The 25648-nt window shown below is 49.2% G+C and overlaps 3 protein-coding genes across 3 annotated transcripts; 2 read left to right on the top strand and 1 right to left on the bottom strand.

Annotated features, from left to right (window-relative positions):
- Nucleotides 1-236: 236 nt before the first annotated feature.
- PV06_06970 (uncharacterized protein) lies at nucleotides 237-4194 on the bottom strand (the record flags this gene model as incomplete). Its single annotated transcript, XM_016408144.1, has 9 exons — nucleotides 237-575; nucleotides 1940-2346; nucleotides 2422-2686; nucleotides 2745-2803; nucleotides 2859-3242; nucleotides 3294-3443; nucleotides 3504-3558; nucleotides 3615-3805; nucleotides 3870-4194. 9 exons carry the CDS (start codon nucleotides 4192-4194, stop codon nucleotides 237-239), a joined length of 2175 nt encoding a protein of 724 aa, XP_016261624.1.
- An 8810-nt stretch (nucleotides 4195-13004) lies between these two features.
- PV06_06969 (uncharacterized protein) lies at nucleotides 13005-15315 on the top strand (the record flags this gene model as incomplete). Its single annotated transcript, XM_016408143.1, has 6 exons — nucleotides 13005-13096; nucleotides 13186-13484; nucleotides 13590-14181; nucleotides 14236-14620; nucleotides 14716-14997; nucleotides 15073-15315. The coding sequence occupies 6 exons, from the start codon at nucleotides 13005-13007 to the stop codon at nucleotides 15313-15315; spliced, it is 1893 nt and encodes a 630-aa protein (XP_016261623.1).
- Nucleotides 15316-23452: 8137 nt separating this feature from the next.
- PV06_06968 (uncharacterized protein) lies at nucleotides 23453-25270 on the top strand (the record flags this gene model as incomplete). The annotated part of the gene is made up of 2 exons (XM_016408142.1): nucleotides 23453-23553; nucleotides 23614-25270. 2 exons carry the CDS (start codon nucleotides 23453-23455, stop codon nucleotides 25268-25270), a joined length of 1758 nt encoding a protein of 585 aa, XP_016261622.1.
- Nucleotides 25271-25648: the final 378 nt, after the last annotated feature.

The raw sequence follows: 25648 nt of genomic DNA, 5'->3' as shown, positions 1-25648 counted from the left end.
CGAGACGGAGCAGACGGTCAATCCTCGAGCACGGAGGCGGTAGAGTCAGATCTCGCAAGTGTATGAGATGACTAGAGGAGTGCTAAAGATGAATTTGTTAGCATTCCCGAAATAGTCTTGAGAAAGTAGAGGAATCACCTACAAAGCAATGTCATAGGATCCGTAGTACATAAAGAGGAATGGAATGACAGCGATTCCAGTACCAGGTAGTAGGAAACCACACCCACACCGTTCCACTATGCGAAAAAGCCAAGCGTCACCGAGATGAAGAGGCGGTGACGGTTTCCTGGTGTCTTGACCATGTCCATGTAGCTGGTTGTTTGATGGGCCTCCTTCTCCATTTGAATGGTAGTTTGGATCTCGGCCATTTCAAAATCGACGATGGGAGATATGGCGTCTCCACCGGCATTATGTTGGATCAGTATCTCACGAGCCTCTTCATGGCGGTCCTTTGACACCAAGGATCGTGGCGATTCGGGAATGAAGATGAGACCAATCAGTGTAACGGGGGGAATGGCGGCTTGGGCCAGGATCAAGAAAGCGAAGCCGATATATATTCCCACCTTACGGAATTTCTGGGGATCAACTTGTTACAAAGGTCCTAAGGAGCATCTGACACCGCTTAGCTCCTCTTGGGCACAAGGAAGATCTGGGCTGACGATGAGAAGAGTTTAAAGGCTGAAGCCTGCAGTTTTCCATGATAAACGCACCCGAGAACGGAGAAAGGCTGCTGTGCGGCGGCGAGAATGGTGCAACGTACCTGGTTTCCCTCCCAGTACGATGCGTGTGAGGTAGAGGAGCCACGGATGGAGGAGGAAGAGTTGTGCTCGAGAGCATACGCGCCCTAAGTCTACCAACCCAATGGGAGACTTCTTCTGCCATGGACTACATGGACCTGAATTTATCATGACCAGGAGAGGAGCTGTCTGATTGTATAAAGGCATGCATATCTTGAGTAGTTTTCCCGCGAACGTTGCAGGTATTGAGAGGAATGTAACAGCATCTGAGATGGGATGTCACCAATGCAATTCATTAATGTTAATGATCTCATTCTCTTTGACGTTTGTTTGCAGCTTTGTGGTCACCGTTGAGAGGGTGCGATCTATGCTCCTAACTGCCTAGCAATTCCACAGCATTCTACGGAGTAGATTTGCTTTGAAAATTGATCAATTAATACGTCGATATGTTATTCCATTGAAAGGATCTACTCACCAATCTTAATGACGCCAGTTGTCTGAAGGAGGCTATGTAAGCAATAGAGATATTTGTGTTTAAGTCCTTCTCTTATGGGGTATGTTACTGAGTTCAAAAATCTGTCAAAGTCAGGACATCCCTTTCCGTTTTAAAGTGAAGCTCATCTGTCTTACGATAGTAGTAAGCTATTATTCATAAGGTACGCGAGTAATTTGATAACCTCTTTCGGCGAGATGAATGTGAGCTCTATGACAATGTAGAGAACATCGTCAGTTATCAGCGCATTCTGGGCAATGACGATGTTTCAGTGTTGAAGACCTCAAAATATGTGAAGTGCCTCAGCTCCCTTTTTTTGCAATTTCTTCACATGGATGAGCTCCGTCTGAGGTTCTCTCCGATCCGCCACGTCGACAGGCCCAGCAAGTTTGCAATGGTAATTTTTTCTTTTATCATTCTCATGGCGAAACCTATACTGTCCTGAGGGGGCGGTGTTGACAAATTGCTCCATCTCCACGTGTTGCTGGTCAGTCGACTTTTTCATTCAATATGGGCTCTATTATCTTCTCCAAACACCAAATGCTGCCGGGTTTTGACTGCACCTGCTTCTCCCTCCTTCATGCTTGTACGTCTGTGCCAACAGACAAATTGTGAAGACAGATGAGTGTTTTGAGGCATACTACTCCCTCTTTTCGTTCCCTATGTCGTCCTTCGAGGCGCTTTCTACAGGCAGGGAGTCGCCATTTACTTGGAGGGTCTTTGCCTGCTCGTTTCTCTTGTAGATCTGCCTAGGCGTGTGCGAGGTCAAGAATTGATCATAGTCCTTCAGGAATAGGGACGCGATGATTGCAGTCCCCCCAACGGCCACACCTGAATAGTAGACGAAGGAAAAAGCTTTTGCGTAAGCATCAGACATGCTCTCAGTCAATGCAGTCGATATTGCCGTGGTCATGCCTGGTACTGCAGCAACAGCCGTCGGGCTTTGAGCTTGGATAGCCTGGAAGAGTTGAGGGAGGGATGACTGGGGTAATCCAGCCTGGAGAACTGCAGCCGGCACTCTGGCAGCGATTTCCGACTTGGACTTTGACGTCAGAACGGCAATAAAGACTGCTTGGAAGATTGCGCCCGATACAGTGCGAACAGCCGAAAGAATGGCTAGAAGAAGAAAGAATCGGTCATCAGCTTCCAAAACTCGGAGGTAAGCTGATCAAAGAAGGGATTTGGCCTCACCATATGCCATGCCGAGATCCATATCATCCACATCTAGTTGCACAATGACTGTCAGGCCTGAGTCGAGCAATCCGAGTGGGAAGCCTGCAAGGAAGGCGAACGCAATGGCTTTGGATTTGTCGTGTCTGTCGACGGTGGCCAGGGCAGCCATGAACGCGACAGCCATGATGGCAAGGACGAGAAGTTGTCGACGTATATGCTTGATCACGTTGATGAATGGGAACACCAGTACGATGCCTGCCCAGACACCCCAGCCAACTGCAGTCTATCAGATAGTTAGAACCCAAAATACCAAGTACTAAAACGTTGGTAGGGAGACAGACACTCATCCATGCTGAATCTTGCCACGTCTTTGTCTGTTGAGAGAAGACAGCCACAACCTCTGGTTTATTGTAAGTTCGAGGGAAAACAACAAGTTAATGAGACTGGTCACTCACGTTGAGGCCAAATGAGCTGAAGAGAGAGATATAGAGCTCCCCCAGCCATGGAAATGATGTTCAGGCAAACAAATCCTCGAACGTTCTTGAAGAGCCTCATCTCGACAAACGGGTTCGGACTCGGACAATATGCCTCGTAAAACAGAAACGCCACCACTATGACTCCCCCAGGAATCAGAAGTCCTAGGACTAGCCCCGAAGTCCACGGTCGTGGGTTTCCCCCCCAGGAGACACCGAGTAGGAACAGGGTAAGCCCGACAACAATAAGAACAATGCCACCAAAGTCCACACGCCTCAACTCTTGCATGCGGGTCCTGCGGGCCCCATGAAGTTGCTGGAAGTTCGCAGGATGGTACACAAACAGTTGGATTAGAAATGCCACGCCTGCTTGAGTTTAGCGACTGCTTGGGGTATTCTCAATAGGGCTCAACTAACCTGTGATGATCAAGTAAATGTAGTAGATCCACCTCCAATTCCTTGTCTCGACTAGGGCCCGTCCAACATAAGCGGCCAGACCTGTACAGCAGACGACTGGAACAAGTACAAAAGTCATTCCCACAAATTTGTACTTGTGTGGAATGAGCTCTGTTGACAGTCAGAAACTGATATTCGCGACCTAGGTGAACAATGAATCATTTATCGTACCTCCGGAGAATAGAGTCAATGACGAGTAGACACCACCGGCGAGGCCAATGATGGTCTACAGGAAAAAGTTAGCAACGTATGCCGTGACAATTTCAGACAAAGACTACTCACATTTGCGCCGATCAAGACGTTCATGTTCCTGGCCGTGGCTGCCACTATACCACCCACTATTGAAGCGCCTCCAGCAGTTAGGACAAAGTATCGTCGGCCAAACTTATCAGAGAGTCGACCGGTGAGCATGATCCCGATGGAGCAGCACATGGTCCAGACGATGGCGAACAGACTCGCATTGTCGCTGGGTCCTGTGTGAAGATTTGTCAGTGGTGAGAAGAGATTGAAATAAGACAGAATCTTGGAATCACATACCGATATCCGTATTGATAAAGGTCACGACAGAGGCAGGAACTGCGAAGCCAAAGTACGTCGACACAACAACCAAAGACATGGAGACCATGGTCAAGATGTAGTGGAAACTGAAGAAGTATTCCTTCGGAGCTTCGGCAGCTTGTTGTGCAAGTATCTGCGAGTACATGTGATCGTCTTCTCGCCCTTTGTCAAATTTGACACGTTTTTCATCCTCGATCGATGGATGCTCGTCGTGGCTCGAAGACTGTTCTGGACAGGATTCGATGTCTTTTTGACTGCGGCTTGCAGGTTCCAATGATGTTTTCATCGTGGGGATCGCAGACATGGCTGTTGAATATGAAAAGACACTCATTTGGCTGACCTCAACTGAAGGCAGCGACCAGGCTCTTTAACAACGATATCTCTTCTGTTGAACTACCCTGTCTCGGGTTAGCATAACTGTCATCCTGGGGGATACTTTCGCCCCGTGGAGAAGAGAAATGATTTTCTGGGGGCGAGCTGGGACGATCGAAGTCGTGACCAAGGAAATTGTTATACACATTGCTTTGACTCGGTGAGAGCTCCACGAACTATGGACAGCAATGGATAGAGGTAACCAAATTTGGGCAGACTCTACCAGTAGCTACATGAGGCTATTCATCTCTGGGTTGCAACTACTACTTCCTTTGGACTTCAATCTTGCTGACGACTCATTAAGTCCCAAGGGAAAGTTTGAGATCGACACTCATTTCGAGCTTGCATCTGTAACGAAATTGTGACCACAGCTTGCCTCGGGAGGTGGGTTTAACAGATGCCAGAGCCAAGTGACGAAGAATATACTGATTCATCTATACTCTATACATTACGTCTATCTCTTAGGTGCGTTCTGCATCCGAGATTCGGACAGATAATGACTCTACTTCCATGTTTGGTTGTCCGAGTGTTTTGGAAGTGATTGGTCCAAGTACTGGAGTGCGTTTTGCCACCGTGTACAACTATGCAGGTGCATTATATGGATGAAGATGTGAACTTCCTAGTATCCTAGAAATATCTCCCGACTGTGTCTTATGTACTGATGAAGCAGTCTTGACTCTTACTTACACCTCAAGGGTATCCTCCATTGACCGGAAGAACTTGGCCGGTGATGAACGAAGCGGTGTCTTGTAACAGGAAGACTATAGCTTCTGCAATCTCCTCTGGCCTGCCTTCTCTTTTCAGCGGGACCATGGCCGCAGCATGTGCTTCAAGCTGTTTGCCTCCGTCAGGGGCAACTGCCGCTGCCCTCGCCAGCACGGATCGAGTGAGTGGTGTGTCGATGCCACCGGGCGCAATCAAGTTGACACGTACTCCAAGTGGCGCAAAGTCCTCTGCCCAGGTTCTGGTCAGGCCGAGCACTGCGTGCTTACTTGCACAGTAGGCGGCCAGAGTAGGAAACCCCTTGAGCGTCGCGCTTGAACCGATGTTGACGATGCTCGCTCGTCCCTCCTTGATGGGTGACTGGGGAGTGGTATTCGTTTCGATATGGCGTAGGAATTCGGTTGCACAGTTCCACGTTCCTTGGACATTTACAGCCATTGTTCGTTCAAATGCTTCATCACTCTCGATACGGACGCCACTTGAGCCCACGATACCAGCTGAGTTGACGAGACCATAAATGTCGGGACTGCGGCTGAATATCTTGCTAAATGTATCGCGCACCGATGTCCTTGACGCCACATCGACAGATCCGTAGTAGAACATTGATTTTTTGTTGCCTCCTTCGAGTTGTGGTGGAAGGGACGAAGCACGGTCGACAACGTGGACTGTCGCCCCCGATCTCAATAGCTTCACGGCCGTGGCGAGGCCGATCCCACTTGCTCCGCCTGTGACCACAAAGGACTTTGAGATTGTTGTTGCCGCCATTATGAGGGTCCTTGGAGTTTTCAGAGAGGAGAGGCTTATCCCCTGGATATTGAGTCCAAGCGTCGATGTTTCCAATATCTAAATAGCTAAATGGCGCGCAGAAAGCAAGATATAGGGTCGCTTCCCAGGTATGCCGTCCTGCAAGGATCCTGGATGCTGGCGGAGTCTTCTGTGTGATTGATTTTCCTACTTTGGATCCGGAGAGCCTTGCTGACGGACCAAGATCCTCACATTTCCATGGAATATGTAGTGATGTGGGCACGGTTCCACCAGGCTTTCTACATGATCCTCATTACACATATTTCGTGACAAAACTAGACCTTGCCCCCTGTCTGGGCGTTGAATAGGTACAAAGTTGACAAACCGAGCGACAATTATCTTGGGGACCTCGGGCCGCGATCCTGGAACGAAGGTCACTTGAACCTTCAGTCAAGTGTGCTTAAGAGTACGTGCCTGGCAATCCGGAGAAGACTCCCCCGCTATCTTGTGTACACTTGTATTGTGCATTAGCCTGTTACTAGGAGGCTCGACCATTGTCCAGCATTGTTCTGCTCACTCTGGTTCTTGTGCTAGTAAATTATGTATATGATCTCTTGAGTTACCCAAAAAAGAAAGCAAAGAAAACAAGGAGACCGGATTTTATTCACTCAGCAAAACTCTAGCCTGGCAGGCAACCACACGCTGGGTGGTCACCGGCCAGGCCGAGGGAAATCCCAGGCGGGGGATTTTTTCCGAAGTGTCTTCACGTTATCTCCCAACTAGGACACTCACACATAGAGGCCATGTATGCTAGGAACCGACCAGTGATTTGAGGCACCACTGGCGTCAGGGCAGATGAATACCCAAGATAAAGTGCCTCTTCTCTGGCGAAATATCAGGCTGGTCTTGGACCGGTGGAAGTAGTTTGAAGCCACTACGCCAGGCAAGCCACAGGTAAGATTGAGGAATTGTTGGTATAAAGTTCACTTTTCAAATATATAACCATTGAATCTTGGGCAGAAAACCAATAAGAGTCCTAAATGTTGTGGAGACTTCACTGGCCATTGGTGAATGAATGATACGCGTGCAAAGGGCTGTTCAAACTGTGCAGGTCTTTTCAGATTCAACATCAGATCCCAAAAGCAATGTAAACTGCCGCCTCATAGCGAATGGCAAGATCAACTCCCAGTTCATCACCGTTCGGTAGGAGTTGCATGAAAATGGTTGATGCGATACCACTCGTTCGATCAATCCACTATTTCAATAACAACCCAAATTAGCCCAGACTGGACGTTGGACCAGAAAGATGGCATTGATGACCCAAGATAGGACAAAGACTTACCCAGGTCAAATTTGTCATACCGCCCCATTGCAGCGTCCCTGCTCTCCTGCGGCCAGGAAAACCATCGACGTTGATCAAGCCTGCCAGCCCATGATGTACTGCATACCGTGGCGGTACCAATGGCCCCAGGACTCGTTTGGCCGCTCCGTGAACGATAGACATGAGGTCCTTGTTATTCGGACCTTCTTGTGCTGTGAACATCTCCTCGACCGACTCTGGACTCAGAATGGATCCGCCTCTGTTCAGCAGCGCGGAGAGTAATTTTGCATAGTCGGTTGCCGTGCTCCAGACCCCGTGTCCGGCCATTTCACAAGGAGGTTCTTTTGGTAGTGGTGCCGGTACCGGGCAGAGTTTGCCATTCTCGTCCCGGGCGTAGAGCTGGACAAGGTCATCTTCGTACTTGGAGGGATTAAACGTCGTTTTTGTCATCCCTAGAGGGTCCCATATCCCTTGCTTATAGATGTCTTCTAAAGATCTTCTGTGAAGTCTGGACAGCTTTTCCACCACACAGACGAACACGCCAATGTTAGCATTTCCATCACCTTTCTGGGTCTAAAGAAAAAAGATCGTGGGTGGGGTAGTCGTACCAACACTCCAGCCCAGTCTATCCCTGCTCCATAAGACCAGCCCGTTCCAGGCTCAAAGGCCAGAGGGCACGACTTGATCGATATCTATAAGGACATCACTTGTCTTAGCTGTGGTAATTTGGCATGTGGTTTTCTGAGGCAGGCTACCACTGACCTGATCTGAGTCCAGTATTCCATGCTTGAGTCCGACAGCTTGTGACCATTCAGCAATCGAAGGAGGCGCAACTTCGTAACCGACACCACTCTGATGCGATAGCAATAGCCTAAGAACAGGCCAGTATAATTAGTTATGGTCTTCGTTGAACGTCTCGTCCAGGCCACCAATGAGACATGGCGTGTTCCGAGGCACACTCACCTCAGCGAGATTTTGCTCTTCCTCGGCTTCGTAGTTGGAACCCCATTTGAATCTTTACCACCATCCAAGACTTCCAGTGCTGCCAGATCAGGAAGGATATGAGACACGTCGTCATCCAGCCCTACGAGGCCTCTCTCTACCGCTTGTAGTGCCGCCACAGTGCACATCAACTTGGATTGAGATCCAAGCCAGAAGACGCTGTCCATTTTAAGAGGATCGCCTTCTTCGTGGCCGACGCCGCTGGCATGTTGCCATAGGATATTTCCTGGGGGGCCAAGAATCAGCCTTGGACTCGAATGATCCTCACGTCCAGGAGCATACCATTTTGTCCGACTGCAATGGCCGCGATCGAAGGGGTCACATATTTTGGCGACTTCGGGTCGGTGCTTTCATCGATCAGCTTGGTTAGTGAATCCATGATCCAAGACTGAATTCTTCTATGGCTTTCGGAGGTTTGGGAGTCCGGCGAATGGCTCCAACACTTTTCTCAGAGCCGTCTGATGCTCTCCAACCTCCAGCATTGTGGTGAGTATAATTTGTATTATTTTTCGCCAGGGAAATATCGGATGTACTGTATGTATGCTGGCCGGAAATGTGTGTGGTTGTTTTCTCACTTCATTATTGACTAAGATTCTCCAGCGTCAAACAGAGAGAGAGATACTCCGCAATTCAGGGAGACCGGGGTTCTTGGAGGAATCTGGAGGTAAATACTCCGTAATGGCCCCGGGTTTGTTCTCCACAGGCCCTAAATCCTTGCGACGTTACCCAATCCCCCTGCAGCTTTGGGTAGCTTTGGGCTCTTCGACCGGAGTAACTTCCGGAAGCGCCAAACTCGGATCAATAATGACAAAGGAATTTCTTAGAAATATTAATGATTCGAAAGATTTATGAATTGGCTCCGGAGGTGCACATGATCTTGAGCGGGAAAAGCATTACCGAAATTCGAGATGTGAGAATTACATCTCCACATTCGTCTGGATTCTTCAATATACCAGATAATCATTGTTTATTTTGCGAGAACGCAGCGCATTTCACAGCAAGCGACATTCACATAGAGACGACGCACGTGAAGAGAGATGAAAGCATATCAGTTCGAGTCTGCCCAAGAAGGCCTTCGCTTGAGCGACCTGCCTGTGCCCGAGACTAGTGGCGACGAAGTACTTGTGCGTGTCGAAGCGGCAGGCATTTGTCACTCTGATGCTCATGCACTGAAAGGCGAGGGGTCATGGTTAGGGAAAAGTCCCATCACGCTCGGTCACGAGGCTGCAGGTACAGTTGCAGGAATTGGGCCAGACGTGGCAGATTTTAAAGTCGGCGACCGCGTTGGTGTTGCACTCATCCCCACCGACAGTGGTGACTGGAGCCACATCATCGGCGTGGGCAGAGACGGGAGCTACGCGCAGCAGGTCCTGGTTCCCGCGAGAACTTTGGTCCATCTCCCCGACGAGGTTGATTTTCCCCAGGCGGCCGTGGCCAACGATTCCATCTCAACCGCCTACCACGCCGTCGTCGCCGAAGCCAAGGTAGCGGCGTCCACGACTGTCGGTATCGTAGGCCTTGGTGGTCTCGGGCTCAATGGCGTCCGTATAGCGGCCCTTCAGGGGGCGACGGTATACGGGGTAGACATCGACGAGAAGAAATTCGCCGACGCGACCTCTCTCGGAGCCCACCGTTGTTATAAGAAATTAAATGATATTCCAAGCGAGGTGGTCTTGGATGTGGTGATAGATTTCGCTGGCGTTGGGGTCACGACACAGGACGCGATGATGAGGGTCAAGTCTAGCGGGACCGTCGTCTTGGTCGGGATCGGAGTTCCAAGTTTCGAAATGTCGACGCACGCCCTCATGCTACGGAGTCTTGTCCTGCGTGGGTCTAGGGGTGCGACGAAGGATGAATATCAAGAAGTACTCAAGCTCATTGCGGCGGGTGAGATTGTCCCGAAACTTGAGGAGGTGCCGTTCACCAAGATCCCTGAGAGCCTGGAGAGGCTTGAGCATGGCGACGTTCTCGGAAGGCTGTTTACTCGGCCAAATGCTTAAGACGCTGAGATAAACGCTGGCATATTGAATTCAACACAAGCGTTTGATCCTGGACGGTTTAGAATTCAATCATTTATCCCCTCGCAATGTTTCAGCCCTTCTGCGTGTCGCCATTGCTCTTCAGGCATTGTTTGTCTTGGCGCCGTGTGGCCAGGGAGTCGAGGACATGAACGTGGAAGATATAGATCGATTGGCACAAAGACACATTCTTCAAGACTGACGGGAATTGCTATTCATATAGCTATCTACGAAAGTAGTGGTGCCTTAATGCCCATGGCCAGAACACTTCTATATCTCTCATACTCAAAAACTGATGGGGAGAAAGCTGCGCCAATGTTTGTATGTCAAGAAAATATAGATTCATTCAATATCCCATTCTTCATCCTCGTTGTTTCGGATGTATGGGATTGGTAAATCGTCTCGGCTGTACTTTCCCTCAGTGATTGTAAGGCCGTTCCCAAGGAATTTGAAGATATTCCCAGGATCTTTATACTTGATGTCGTAATGCTCGTACCGCGGATGCTTCAGGAATTTGAGGTGATGGAAAAGACTGCCTGGCCAGATGTACACGCGACCATTTGGTTCATTGTCCTATCTCGGTCAGAAAAGAAGATCGGTGTTTAAGGAGGAATCTCATACTTTGTACCAACTCTTACATTCCTCAGCCCACACGCTGTGCTTGGAGTGCCATGTGTCCATGTACAAGTTCAACTGTGTTGTGACATCTTCCCGCGGTACCATACTTCGGATTTGATCCTCTTGTAACTTGCGACAACATTTCAGGATGTAGTCAACTTGTACCTCGTGGCTGGGCAATGCACATCCCTGGCCCCAGTTCCCTCTAGGCCCGTTGACCACGAAGTAATTGGGGAATCCAGGCGCGGCGATTGAGGCGTAAACGTTCGGTTTGGATTGATCTTGCATGACCTGTCCGTCGAGACCTGTGATCTTGAAATGTGGCAAAAATTGGACATGAAAACCAGTGGCGCAAGCCAGCATTTCCACTTTGTATCTTTCCCCGGTACTGGTCACCACGCCGTCTGGGACAATTTTGCTGATCTCGTCAAAGACACATGTCACATTCTCTGCTCGGAGTGCCTCGAGATACCCCTCACCCGGCGTTAGTCGACGACATCCAGGGCTCCAGTCTGGGATAAGATGTTCCTTCAAGTCTTCGCGGTCGCCTAGTCTTTCGGCCATGGATTCCTGCATGGCCTTTTTAGCCATTATATTGAGATCTGAACCTCGGTAAAACATTTTGAAGCCAGACACGACGGATCGCTCCAGAGCACGCCGATAACGAAGATGATATTCTGGATCGTCTCGAAACCGCAGCTTCTCCTTCTCAGTGTACTTGTGTTTTCCAGCCGCGTGAGGCTCCATCGCTTCAGGGTCGGCCTCCTTGTTGGAGACGTTGCTGCCTAATTGAGGACCGATGTAGGTTTTGTTGCGCATGAAGACTGTGACGTGGTGTCCAGCAGCAGACAACTGAGGTACCATTTGTACCGAACTCGACCCTGTACCGATTATGGCAATGGTCTTGTCTTTGAAATCGAGCGTTGTGTCCCAGTCTGCAGAGTGGGCTAGAATGCCCTTGAAATCATGAAGACCTTCGATCGCTGGCCACTTCCACTTGTTGACCACTCCGGCCCCGTTGACGATTACATTGCATGTGTCGACAAAAGTGCTGCCGTCCTTTCGTTGGATATGTACATTCCAAAGACCATTCTGCTCATCCCATGCCGCCGACATGACTTCGGTGTTTAATTGGACGTACTTGTCCAGGTCGTATTTCTTTGCAAACGCAAGCATATAATTTTGAATTTCATCGCTGTAACTATAGTACCCGCTCCATTCGGGGTTGGGCTCGAATGGAAACGTGTACGTGTGTGCGGGAATGTCACAAGCACAACCCGGATACTGGTTCTCGTACCATGTGCCGCCTATGACTGGGTTCTTTTCGTAGCAGGTCAGCTCGTAATTTGAGAGAGCCTTTTCAGCCTTGTGGGCAAAGAGAAGTCCTGATGCACCAGCCCCGACGTGGATTATTTTCAAAGGTTGAGGACTGCATTGTGGGTAATCTGGAACATCATCAAATGTATACGGTGCATCCTGAAGGAGCGGCATGACTGTCTTGAAGTCGAAGGAGGAACAACAGTGAAGGTTCGAAGCAACTCATTTATCGAAGTGTTCTGATAAGTATTTTGTTCTATGCTGGATCCAAAAACCTCGGCATACGCGTAGACACCACAAATCACGGTCCATCTTGGGGTCCTTGGGACTAGGTCTTGCCGAGGGCAACCACTTATGGGACGCAGCTTGCCAGTAGCAAATGACCAGTGAAAGGCATTGGCTAAAGGGATTCCGATTGCTACCAATGCGAAAGGGACTACTAAGAAATTTCTGACTAGAAATTGTTGACTTGATAATATAATCCCTGTTCCCGAGATTGATGGGTTGGGTGAGCGGGCAACACGATGCCAAAGATTGACTGTCTATGTGGGGCGTATCAGGATGAGCTCTGCGAGTCGGAAAACTTCCACAATGCGTGACGGTAATATTGCTCGTAGTCTTCAGCCCAGCGAAGAGCGATAATTCCTGACTCGATCACTCTCTCACTCTGACTCATAACACCCTTCGGCCCGGGATGATTGTGGGATCCGAGGATGAGGATTCCACCCCGGAGTTTCCAGTCTGGAAACCCCGCATTCCCCCTTTAATCCTAGTAAATCTGGGGCACCAAACAGCTCATAGGCAGTAGCCTTAGTTGAGCGGGTACCGCCCATATTCTGCTCCCTAAGTGCCAGGCATTTGTCAGAATTTCCTTTGTCAACGCAACCACATCCTCTACAAGTGTATTGCCTTCACACTTAGCAAGAGCATTAATCATAATCTATGCATGTCTTGCTAAAGGTGGTCTGCTCTTTAATCCTCTCCAATCTTTAGCCAGAGATGACTCACGGGAATAGCTCGCGGAGCAAGAAGCGTTCTAGTGCGGCTGTCGTTCGAGAAGATGGACAGTCTCAGGACGAAGCGATCAAGAGGTAAGGCCAAGCTCCGAACCTCCTATCCCACTGGTTGGATCTATATCCACTTTTATTCTGGTACTGGTACCAGGCTGACGGTCAACCAGACGACGCAATCGACTGTCGCAGCGCTCCTTCCGAGAGCGACGACTTGCATACATCAACGAGCTTGAGGAAAAGTCACGTCGAGCTTCTCAGACAGAGAGCGAGCGTAACAAAGCCCTCTCCGATGAAAATGTCGAACTCCGCAACTCCTATCTCAAGCTCCGCAAAAAGGTACTCGGCGTCATCTGTACGCTGCAAGAGATCAGCGAAGAGGCCGGTAAACGCTTGAATCTCAATACGAATCAGACCGCAACTGAGTCAGCTGATTTCGAATTCAGCATCAATGAGTCTCAATTCCTTGGTAAGTACATCTTGCTTGGTTCGTTGTTGCCATCTAATGGCGTTGCTCTTTTTTCTCATTTCATTTTCGATAATTTGGCGCTTGTGCTGATCAATGAGTAACCAGATATGCCTGAACAGGATGAAGGCGTATTTTCAAGGCCTTGTGGAGCACAAACAGACACAAACAAACAATCTTCCACGTATTCCAACAACGACATTCAACCTGACTCTGTTGATATCATGTTCACCGAGAGTTCAGATGACTGCAGCGACCCAGCTGCCGTGTGCGGTGGAAAATCAACGGAAATACCAAATAGCACCATCCCTCCTGAGGGCAACGCTTCGGAGTCCTTTTTTGACCATACAAAAGCAACCATCCTTCCTGACACACAGACCGAGGCTGGCTGCTTTGCGACGGGAGACCACATTGATCCCGGAGTTGGAAATGTTTCCGGCCCTCATATCCCACCAAGCGAAGAAACTCATCAGAATGCTGGTCCGAGATGGCAGATGCATACATATTGCTATGGCCCTAACTCCACTCCTGATATTTGGAAGCAAAGTCCACTGATTTGCCAGATTCCACCAGCATCGCAACTTGGCAATCCCTTGCAACGGACAATCACTGGGTCTCTGTTCCTGGAACATGTAGAAATGTTGGAAACCCTCGTGTACCAAAAGTTTTTACAATTGGAGGACCCAAACTCTGATGACAGGTACGTACTGCCATCATTCGCAACCCGAGATTCTAGGCTGACAGGGAATCACAGAGCGTCTGAAGTGATAGGGACAGCTGTTACACTCTTCCACGATTACGCATGGGAAGGCACAGCCAGATTTTGGGGCAGCTCTCAGGCTCGGAGCATTCTCGAAGCTATTCTCGCGTGGCGTTGCATGCCCAACAGTGCCACTTTAGCAAAGCTACCATTAGCCTGGAGACCAACACCATTGCAGCTTTACACGCCTCACTCTTGCATCATCGATTGGTTCCCGCATGCTGGCTTGCGGGACGCCTTGATCTTGAACCACAACAATAGCCCAATTCTCGATGAGCTTTTCTGGGACTGCATGGACTGTTGGGTCGTAACGGTCGAAGATATGTCCACTGTCCTTGCTGATGCTGACCCCGGCAAAGGTTTTATCGGACTTTGGAACGTGAGTAATTTTCCTTCCGACCAATTCATTGCACAAAATCTCGACTTCACGCCCTGTCTCTACTACTATCGATACTTTGTACTGATAAAATGTAGATCATCGAAGCCATGGATAGCTCACGAACTTCAAACAACCCGGATTCTCCACCTGTTTCGCCTTTCTCGCATTGGAGCACTAGCACTGTCCCCGGGGCACCGCCATTTTTCTTCTCTAAAACGGCAGCGGCCCATGGTGATAGCAACAACGGTTCCGACGATCCTCTGCACGGATTAATGGGTAAATCGTGTGAAAAGCAGAGCTCGGGATGGACTCCGATGCCCCTTGATTTCATCCTTGGTCGGAAAGACTTAGCTAGAGATTTATTCTACCACCTAAATGTACGTTCTCGCCGTATCCAAGAGGATGCTCGACACCATTTATTTGATGCCAGCGCTTTACTCACACCATAATAGATGCAAGATACTGTTTCCAACTGGCGATTCGACGCCTATCTCTTTGAAAAGTACCCGGAGCTCAAGTATCCAGGATATGAAAGTCTCGTGGCGAATGGAAAGTCCTTCCGCAGACCAGCACGGAAAGTCGGTCCGACAAAGATGAACAGCAGGATCATCAGCCTCTACCAAAGGGCCATCTTGGGGAACGGTGTTCAGCTGGCGACTTTGATCAATCAGCCTGCAAACAATTTTGGTCGATGAAGTCAATTTTCCAATGGAATTAAGCATAGAAAATCCTGCTCGCGAGAGCCGTGCTCCTTGTAGTGATTATTCCTGGCTTAATCGACAAGATACTGCTATATGAACTATGTGTACTTGCTTGTCAAAATTCTATTTGTGATCAGCTTCACCTGCGTCGAGTTTGTAACTCTCATCCCAGAGTCTGTAAGCATTGATGAACGAAAGGGCAAAAGGTCTCCTCCAAAGGAGGCCATTTGCGAGTTGACTTCCGATGTCTCTTCTCATTTAACCGAAGGAATCATAGGTCCATGGTACTTTGTATATGTTTTAATCTCTGCATGTAGACTTGGCCAATATCTCTAACATCGTGCCACAGCAGTAACATTGGCTGCGTCATCCACTTTCACGCCATTCAACCCATCCACACCATTCTCATGACGCTCATGTCTCGTCTTTCGTAAAGGGTTTTCAACAGGAACCGCAGGCTGGTCCAGGTACACCTCGGTCGTGCCCTTCATCTCGATCTGTCGCTGACTTAGACCATTTCCGAACCACCTCAGAGAGTTGCCTTCTATCTCTTCCTTTAGCTCGTACTCATAATCCTCCCAACGCGGATTTTGAAAGATGAAAGCCCCGTGGATCAGACTACCGGGCCAAATTGCCAGAAGTCGCCCACTCTTGTGTTTCCACCATGCATTACACTTGTCGACAAAAAAAAAGGTCAGCTCATGCATATAGGGGTGTTGTAACGGATATGATATGAGTGCTTGTGGTCCTACCTTTTCACTATAGATTGTCTTTTCGAAGTAGGCATCGACAATCCTAGCCCAATCTCTCATGGCGCGGTTTCTACACCATAAAAGAAACTCACATTAGCTTGCTTTCTTGATACTCCAACTAGGAAACATGTACTTACGTTGGAACCATACTCTTTATGTATTCCCTTTGAATCTTCTGGATGACTCGAATCATATATCGAGCTTGTAACTCGAGAAACGGTACTGTTGAACCCAAACCCGGCCCTCCATTCGGACCCAGGAACACATAATAGTTCGGCATGAGACGAGGGGCCATGGAAAGATATGCTTCGGGCATTTCTTCCCAGAGATCCTGGAGATTGGCATTGTACTGTCCATGGACAGGAAAGTGCTGCTTGTATACACTTGGATGCAAGTTAGCCTTGAGACTCTCCGCAGCTAGCGAGGGGAGGCCCAGTTTCGAGACATACCCATCGAATCCAGTCGCACATATAATGACGTCCACATCACGTCGTATGCCGTCTTCGGTCTCGATGCCATTATTGTATACTCTCTTGATCTTGGTGGGGACAAAATTCACATTGTCTTCTACCAGAGCTTCCAAGTACTACATGGTCGATATTACATCATCAGTCACTCGAACCTGTACAGTGAAGTTTTGGGGACGGAGTCCTTTGGACTTACTCCTGGGCCCGGTGTGATCCTGCGACACCCCACGGGATAGTCGGGAACAAGAGCTTCGAATACCTCGGGTTTCTTCTTGAGTTTCTCTTGCATGTGCGTTCTGCACATGTCCACAAACATTTTGGCGCCCGGGGAACCTTTGTAGAGTGCCTCAACGGGTCGGTTGAGAAGATCCTCGACGTAACGACGATACTTCCTATACTCTTTCGGATCTTTCTGGAATCGTTCAAGATCTTCAGCCGGTGTGATTGCTGAAAAAAGACAATTCAGCAAGTGTCAGCCTGGCAGGCTGAAAATCAGGATTGATGAACAACGACTTACGACTTCCGTTCCGTTCGGCAAGTCCCTCTCCTCCTATTCCTGCAGGTGGAATCCATAGTTTCCCTCTGACATAGTGATCAACTGTTTCTGCCTGACGTCGAATCTGCGGGAGGATTTGAATCCCACTGGAGCCCGCCCCGATCAAGGCCACACGCTTTCCAGATACATCCAAGTCGTTTGGGTAGACAGCGGAATGGACCAGTCTTCCTTTGAACTCGTGCAAGCCCGGGATATCGGGATATTTCCAGGCGTTGAGGATACCGACTGCCGAACAAACAACGTCTGCGGTGTCGAGGGAGGTCTGGAGACGCATTCACACATGGTCAGCATGTTCACGGTTGTTTCAACTGGAACAATTGAGACAGCTCCAGGAGTGCAACGTTACCTCTCCAGTGATGGTGTTTTGCACTTCCACCAGCCAGTGACCAGTCTTTTCATTCCACGACGCCTTTTCCACTCGATGGTTGAATTTCATGTATTCGTAAGCCTTGTATTTCTCGTTGACGCGCTTTAGATACGCTTGAATCTCAGGTCCGCCTGCATAGTAACTGCTCCACTGTGTATTTTCCTCAAACGTAAACTGGTACGTGTGGGAGGGAATGTCGCAGGCCAATCCAGGATACCTGCGGAGTCAGCTTGAAGGCTTTCGATCTGGGATCGGATCTGCTTCGACAGTACCTATTTTCGAACCAAGTCCCACCAATGTCGGCGTTCTTCTCGTAGATGACAAGCTCGAGGTTCTCAATTGATCGAGGGAAAAGTATCCCCGCGGTCATGCCAGACATTCCTGCTCCTATCACGATTACCTTGATAGGTCTCAGGACGTCGATGGCTTTGGTGGCCACGTCCTCGTCGTTTAGCTTCTCCCACACGGCCGGACCAACGTTGGCCATGTCCTTCTTTAGACGAAACATGGTTGATTAGTCCTCGTTTCGGGCTATGATGCTCTTGGTGTGTGTCCGTGTCTACGAAGTCGAGAAGACACGATATTGTGGGTTAGCTGTTGGCTGAAGACCCTTTGTCCTTGTACATTGTGGTAAAATCTTCCATTATCAAGCCAAGTATTGAGGATCCGATGCCGGGCATTGTTGAGCCGGCGAATCGACTTCTGTTCGATAAGCCAGTGATTAGCATTGCATTTGTGACAATGGCTGTGGGGTATACGGTGATCGACCCACACAACCCCCGGCTTCCCCCAGGAACCGACCATAAGGAAAATGTTAGTCAATTCAAGAAATCCGAATAAAACTGGAGCCTCGTGACGAAGCTACGAAGGTCCGCAATACGTGAATATCAATCGCACCTTTTGTGGACGAAATGACTTTGGCTACTATTTGTCCAATATCTACACCTTCGGGTAGCATTGTCGGCTCTGTTTAAGCATAACGACCTTGAAATCCTGAACTGTTTCCTCGTCACGCCACTCATCAAACTACTGTTCGCAAGGGGATGCCCTGATGTCTATTACCTCAAGAGTTCCTATGGCTGTATCTAGTATCTCGCCATCATGGGTGTTGGTAGCGCTGTGTGGTGTGTTATGTGTTGCACTGGTGAAGTTACTCAGAATCGGGAGTAGACCCAAAGACTACCCGCCAGGTTAGCACTTCTCGTTGCACAAGCCAATACCGGGAAAGAATATTGAATCCTCAACAGGTCCTCCGACACTACCTATCATTGGCAACCTTCATCAGTTCCCTCGGAAAGGGCTCCATAATAAATTTCAGGAATGGACAGAGCAGTGTACGAAACCTTTACCATTATATCGTGCAGAGCACATCAACTGATCGAATTTTAGATGGCCCGCTTGTCTCAGTGAAGATGGGAACCTCGACCATGATTCTGTGTGGTACAGATGAAGTCGTCAGAGATCTGATGGAGAAGAGGAGTGCTTCAACCTCTAGAAAAGTCGACATGTTCATACGTACTTTTGGCAACAACCTCAACATTGCCTTTCGAGAGTGAGTTCGATCAATTTTTCTGGTGTCGATAAAATCTCAAGAAAAAGGGATACCAAAAATCTAACACGAATGTTCTACTACCTTAGTAACGACGAAATCTGGAGGAAGCAACGAAAGATGTATTCTACGCGCCTCAACGCCAGAGGGTCAAACAATTATATCCCGTACCAGGTAGGTTGGCCCAAGAGTGAGGGTCGTGGCCGACTTTCAAGCATGGCTTTGAAAACCAGGGAATTCGACTGACTGTTTATATTTCCTTCAGGAATTTGAAAGTGTGGAGCTATTATCGAAGATGCTGGATCATCCAGCTGAATTTCGAGTTCATATTATGCGTTTCGCGACGAGCATTGCGTCTTCTATCGCATATGGGCTCAGGTTCCCTTCGGCCGACGATCCAGACATCAAGAACCTGATCGAGGTGAGCAAAGTGACCCCTTTATCTATGATTCCATAATCTAGGACGAATTCTAACCAGAGCATTATTCAGTGGTTTGATAGGACAACTGCACTGGGGGGTAAGTTACAAATTGCGGACTGGTTTCCAATATTCAGACCTCTTTTCCGCATGATCCCCAAATCCATCAACCCGATAAAGCAAGAGGTCGAAGAGTTGGAAGAGCTAGAGACCAAACTCTGGATCCGGCACACAACGGCTGCTAGGGCGCTGATAGACGCTGGGAAACAGCATGCCAGTGAGCGCGACCCTCTGCATTAACACCTCCCTCGAATTTGCTGACATTTCTCAGGTTTTGTTCGCGATCTGCAAGCAAAGACGGAAAGTGAAAAAGATCGATTAACGGAAAAAGAAATTCTGTTCAGTGCTGGCCATGCATATGCCGCAGCAACGTACGTGTTCAGGTTGTTTTGTCTGAATGGCCTAGCAAAACTGACATTGAGACCTATTTAGAGATACACAAGCAAACACATTGTCAGCGTTTGTCAAGGTATGTGGCTTTTGCCTTGTATTATGACGGGCTAGCCATGACTGACATCCCAAGGCGATGGCTATGTACCCTCACGTCCAAAAGGAAGCACAGAAAGAGATTGACGCTGTCATTGGCTCGAAACGAATGCCAACCTGGTCAGATAGACCAAATCTACCTTATGTCCGTGCCGTCGTAGAGGAGACATTGAGATGTACGTCTACCGCATGCGCAAAGGATGGTTGTCTGATCGATGCAAGCTAACAGTTTGTTTCGTGACAGGGTTACCGGTGACATTGATAGGCCCGCCTATGCCACATGCTCTTTCGAGAAACGAGACTTATATGGGTTACACGCTGCCCAAAGGGGCAGCCATTATCAATTGCGTATGTCACCCTTACCAGCTTTTTGCTTTGACTATACGTCACAGGGCTAAAAGTATGGCTGCGACGATGTAGATTTGGACCATCAACAACTCTCCTGAGAGATGCCCGGATCCCCGGGACTTCGACCCCAGTCGCCATCGTGCAGAGGATACGCTACAAGAAGGCTTCGGAATCAACCCGGACACGCTCAAGAGGCCACACACGACTTTCGGAGTAGGGAGGCGTGTCTGTCCAGGATACAACGTCGCAATGCGGACACTTTTCATGGGCATGTCACGGATTCTGTGGGCATTCAACATCAGCCACAAGCTGGACGCCGCAGGGAACTCCATTCCTATTGATAGAGATGCGATAGTAGACGCTTTGGTCACCGGCCCGCAGCCATTCGAGTAAGCATTCCCTCACCCTCTCAGTCCCGTCCTGGGAAGATTTATTGACCCGACGATTCTAGGTGTGAGATCGAGCCTCGGAGTGCAGAACACGAGAAGCTGATTCGAAGTGAATGGGCAAAGGCAGAGCGTGAACTGGATAGCGAGGGACATTACGGTGACGAGTTCTTCAGCCGCTTTGACAGACTTAGAGCGGATGAGGGTGAGAAAGAGTGAAGAAGACCCGTGGAAAGGTCTCTGTCAATGGCTGCGCAGGATCATCACAAATGAAGAGAATCCCCGTAATGAATCGTTTCATCTTTGTATGCTTGGAAATAGCTTGCTCCCATACTACTGGCCATTTTCTACAATACCCAGGCTGCGAAACCGATCATGACTGCGGCGAAGGAGGAAGCAACGAGATCCTTGTTCTATGTTGGTTAGCACTCATCGTCAATACCATAGATATTCCCTAACCGACATACCTTGATCATGACTCCATTGTTCGAGGTACCACTGGCCGTCTGAGTTGGCGTCGAGCTTAGGCCACCGGTCCCATCTGAAGTGGATGTTGCTGTCGCGTCGGCCGAAGCAGGAGTTGACTGGGCAGCTTTGCCGGCAAATTGATCGAAACAGGCAGAAGAGGTCGTCTGTCCACAGCAGGACTCAATTCGTGATTGGTCCAAGCCGGTACAAAAGTCGCAAACACCATCCACGGCTATTTGCTCCAGTTGCGTGGAGAGTTGAGGAGTGAGGCTGGTCAACGCCGGTAATACGTGGAGGTAATTCGTGCATATGCTGAAGGAAGTGGCAAGGTCTCCTGAACTTGGACCAGATGCGGTGGTGGCCCCAATGAACTGTGAGAAGACCGAGGAGTCTGCCTTGACGTGGACGAGAGATACCAAAGTGGCCATATAGGTGAAAGATGCTGAGTGGAATCGCATGATTGCCAAATAGTAGTTGTTGAGATGTTTCGAAGATTGAAATGTTATTCTACAAACAAGCGTGGTGGCCTCTGTCCAACTTGCAATTGAAGCACAAGAAAAATTGTGGTAGCTGTTTGCGAAGCAGCGGCCATATCTCACCTCTTTACATGCCTGGGACACCGTTCCGGCTGCATTGTCAGGGGCTTCTTCGTATTGCCTGCATCGACTTTGGCACCCCTGCGAGAGATACTCCCCGTGTCTTATCGATAGACGAAAAAGAAATTAGATCGCGTTGAAATGTTGCAGATGTAAAGGAGTCGTTCTGATTCTTTTGTTTTTCTCTGGCTGTTAAGCGTAAAAGGGGGAGTTATGAAACCGCCACAACAACGCCTCAAAAACATGGCGTCGATTATCATTGATGGTGGAAGTCGCACAACCAAAAGAATTCGCCAAACACCCTTGACGATTCTACCGGAACAGAGATATTTAATTTGCAATGCGCGAAGCCCAGGTCGCCGAACAGCTTTGCTTTTTCAGGAGGAGCTGCACAGGGTGATTGAAGATCGTGATCAGGGTAGACCATGTCCAACTTCGCTTTCGGCCAGGGACGATTTCTCAAATCGCAGGAAGCTGGCCCTGGCTTTCGAGAATGGATCTTGAACTCTGTCACAGGACGAGCTTAAAGAGTTATTCCGGTATATCTTCACTTTGCGTCCCGGAACGGTCGGCGCTCTGGAGTGCGACGACGTGCCCGACACCGAATGTTATCTGAAAGAGCACCTAGTATACCTTCTGTAGATCCGAGACATGTGAATTAATTGTAATTGCAAGTCACGCCAAAACTGACGACCTTCTCACGCATGGGTCTCTATTCGTCGCATCAAATGTGATGAAGTTTGTAATTGCGGCGGTGGAGCCTCATCCCTCTCGCCGTACCATCGCCATCGAGCGAGGCATGTACACCTGTCGTAGCAGGGTCAGTCATGGACAAAATATTTCTCACAAGTTATTACTATCGTTGACTTTCCTGAGGACGTGAGGTTGTGCCCAAACTTGGGGCGGATGATCCTCTGGTCTTCCCTCAGTCCTCTGTACTTGTAGCCACGAGATGCCCCGGACTAAGAGGCTGCTACGGAGTACACCCGCTGGAAATAAGTCATGATACCAACTACCTAGCTACCTAGGCATGTATCACGTTGACGGTCTGCTGAAAAGAATATCAACATGTCATAATGTATTCATTCAGTCCTGGGTTGACTTGCACTGCTTAAATACCCTTCTGTGTCAGATTTCACTTGATACGTATTTGGTTTGGCCGTGATAAAGTTTTAAACACCCCACGATCCCTTGAAGCTATTAAGCAGTTCCAGCACCTATCAATCATGCTCAGAGTCGGTGGAGCACATTCCCTAGAAGCCTCGGTACTCCAGGTGGCCAGCTTCTATGTATTGCAAAGCCTTGTGACCCTGCGGGGTTGCCTGCTTGGCTACTGCAGGCATGAGCCCACAAGCCCACGAGCCTATAACCTCCGATTTCTGGTTTCTGGCTTCTCGAAAGCCTGTCCTTTGTCCTCGACAATCCTTCAACCCCTGACCACGCTGTGCCGTCTCTTCTCACTCTCATCCTGGCTATCACTTGACTCTTGACATACCACGATGTTCAACACTTTTGCTGTCTCAAAATCTACTTACTCTTCAGGGCCCCTGGTACGCGCGTGCGACCGATGTCGCGGATTCAAAGTCAAGGTAGGGACTCAACTGCTTCCTTCGTCTGCGTCAATCACGATGGTTTGCCATACTGATGTAGAAATAGTGCCGGTCCACAGCTAGTGACAATGGGTCGACGGGAATTTGTGACCAGTGTCGTCGCTCAGGCTCGAAGTGCACTTTCAATGAGAGACGCGTCGCTCGAGGCCGTCGTCGTTCAACGCAGTTCGTGGAACCGTTCTGATTTGCACGTCTTGATGCGATGGTGCTGACCAATGCACTGATCTAGCCCTTCGAAGACGCCTCTGGAATCGTACCAAGGAGCAATGATCAGTCTTGCAACGTCCCCAGACCACACGACAAAAGATACTCTAGAAGGCCGTTATGAGGCGCCGAAGTCATCATCGAAACAAGACAAGCCTAGTCAAGTCAATGAATCTTCCCTTTGGCCTGCTTCCTCGTTCGGTGAGATGTTCATTTCGCCAGCCGAAACAACAGAATTGTTTTGGCCTACTGCAATGGAGAATGAACTGGCTCTCCCAACAAATACTGAAACTCTACCGGAAAGTGGTGACCCTAACGACACGACCGGCTTGCTGGAGGAGCACAAAATCTCAAACATTCAGCAAGGATCATTTTGGGAGGATCTTGCTAGATTGCGCTATGAAGGTGCCCAGCATGATTCGGTGGTAGACCATGAACCCTGGACGATCCTAGAGCAGTTCTTTCAAACTGGACATCTGATCTTCCCGATCTTGTACTATCATGATTTGCACGCCCGGTTGACACTGGAACCAGATTGGCAAGCGGTGCCGTCTCTCCGCACTTTGGTCCTAGCCATGCAGCTGATGTTGGCCGCTGGTCAATATCGAATGAAGATCGGTCCAGCCAGTGCAGTCTCCGAACTGGCTCGTCGCGTAGAAATGTCTCGCCTCGACTACGACTTTGCTGAGACTCCCTCCCTTGACGAAGTGGCCATTTCCCTCTTCCTCTTTACCGCCTACAACGTTCTCGAAAAGCACGGGCGTGCTTTTTTGTATTTGGACGAATGCCTTTCTCTCATGGAAGCCGTTGGACCGGTGAGTGAATGGGACGAGCCTAGGAGAATTCGAATGGAGCACGTTTTGTACAACACCGAGGCAGCTTCTCTTGCCATTTACGCTGGTAACAAACGAAAACGAAAAGCGCGCGTGCCAAGTCTCAAGTTGGACGATGCTGGAATCGCTGCCTTTGCGGGGCTCGAACATGACCAGGACGTCGATCAAATGGCAATCAAATTGTTAAGACGTCTGACCGAAATCCATCTCTCCGAGCACAGAGGGCCACTCCAGAGCGTCGAATCCGCCTCACAAGCCGACGCAGACTTGTTGTACGAGGCAGCCTGCCAGAGAAATCCCTTTTACAGAATTCAAGCTGCCGATGTGGCAATTTCTCGCCAATGGCAATTGTCTCGACGACTTCTAGACGACCAGCGCTCAACGCGGTCCTCATCATTGAGGAGGCTCGATAAAGCCGCCATTCAAACCCTGGGCACGGCAGCTATGGCTGGAATATGTCTCCTACAGGAGGGCGAGGTTCGTATTGTGGGCTTGGGCAAGTTAGCAGGCTTGGTTCAGAACATGTTTGCACTAAGTGGAACTCGTCAATGCGATTACTCTGTGGCTGGGATCGTGGGGGCCATTGTCCGGGAGGATCACGAGCGGAATTTTGCTTTTGCCGTCGAGGATGTCCTTGGAACGATGCTAGCTACCATTCCTGCATCACTAGGGAACCCGACTAAGCCCTATACGACCGAAAAGCAAATTCGAACCATCATGATCGACGATGGTTGCATACACAAACCCGCTGTTCCTTCAGGATATTCATTCTGCCGTGCAAACAGAAACGAGGACATTGAGTCATGCGGAGATGTGGTTGATATGGGTCTACCAATGAGCATGTCCTGAAACCCCTAAAAGTTAGAAGATATACTGCTAGATACATGTTCAGACAGAGTCTCTTTCGAAGGCAGACGCAAAAAAAGATACCTGACGTTCCAGCCACCCGGTGACGACCTTTGCACGAGTTGGGAACGTGAATCCGTGGGGAACTCCAGGTAATAGATCCTCGACAACGTCAATTCCAAACGATCGAAGGTGCGATGTATACGCCAACCCTTGGTCTCTCAGAAAATCACAGGCAGCAACGGTTATATGAGTCTTCGGATGATTGCTACCCGGGGTCGCCAGCAGGGGTGAAAGCAATGGATCGCAAGGATCAGTCAGTCCGCCTGAGTAGTATCCTATGAGGCAAAATGTCAGTGTCTCGGAAGTTGACACAGGACA

Source organism: Exophiala oligosperma (assembly GCF_000835515.1).
Source record: "Exophiala oligosperma strain CBS 72588 unplaced genomic scaffold supercont1.6, whole genome shotgun sequence".
Taxonomy (NCBI): Eukaryota; Fungi; Ascomycota; class Eurotiomycetes; order Chaetothyriales; family Herpotrichiellaceae; genus Exophiala; species Exophiala oligosperma.
This window is presented reverse-complemented; position numbering and strand designations above follow the sequence as displayed.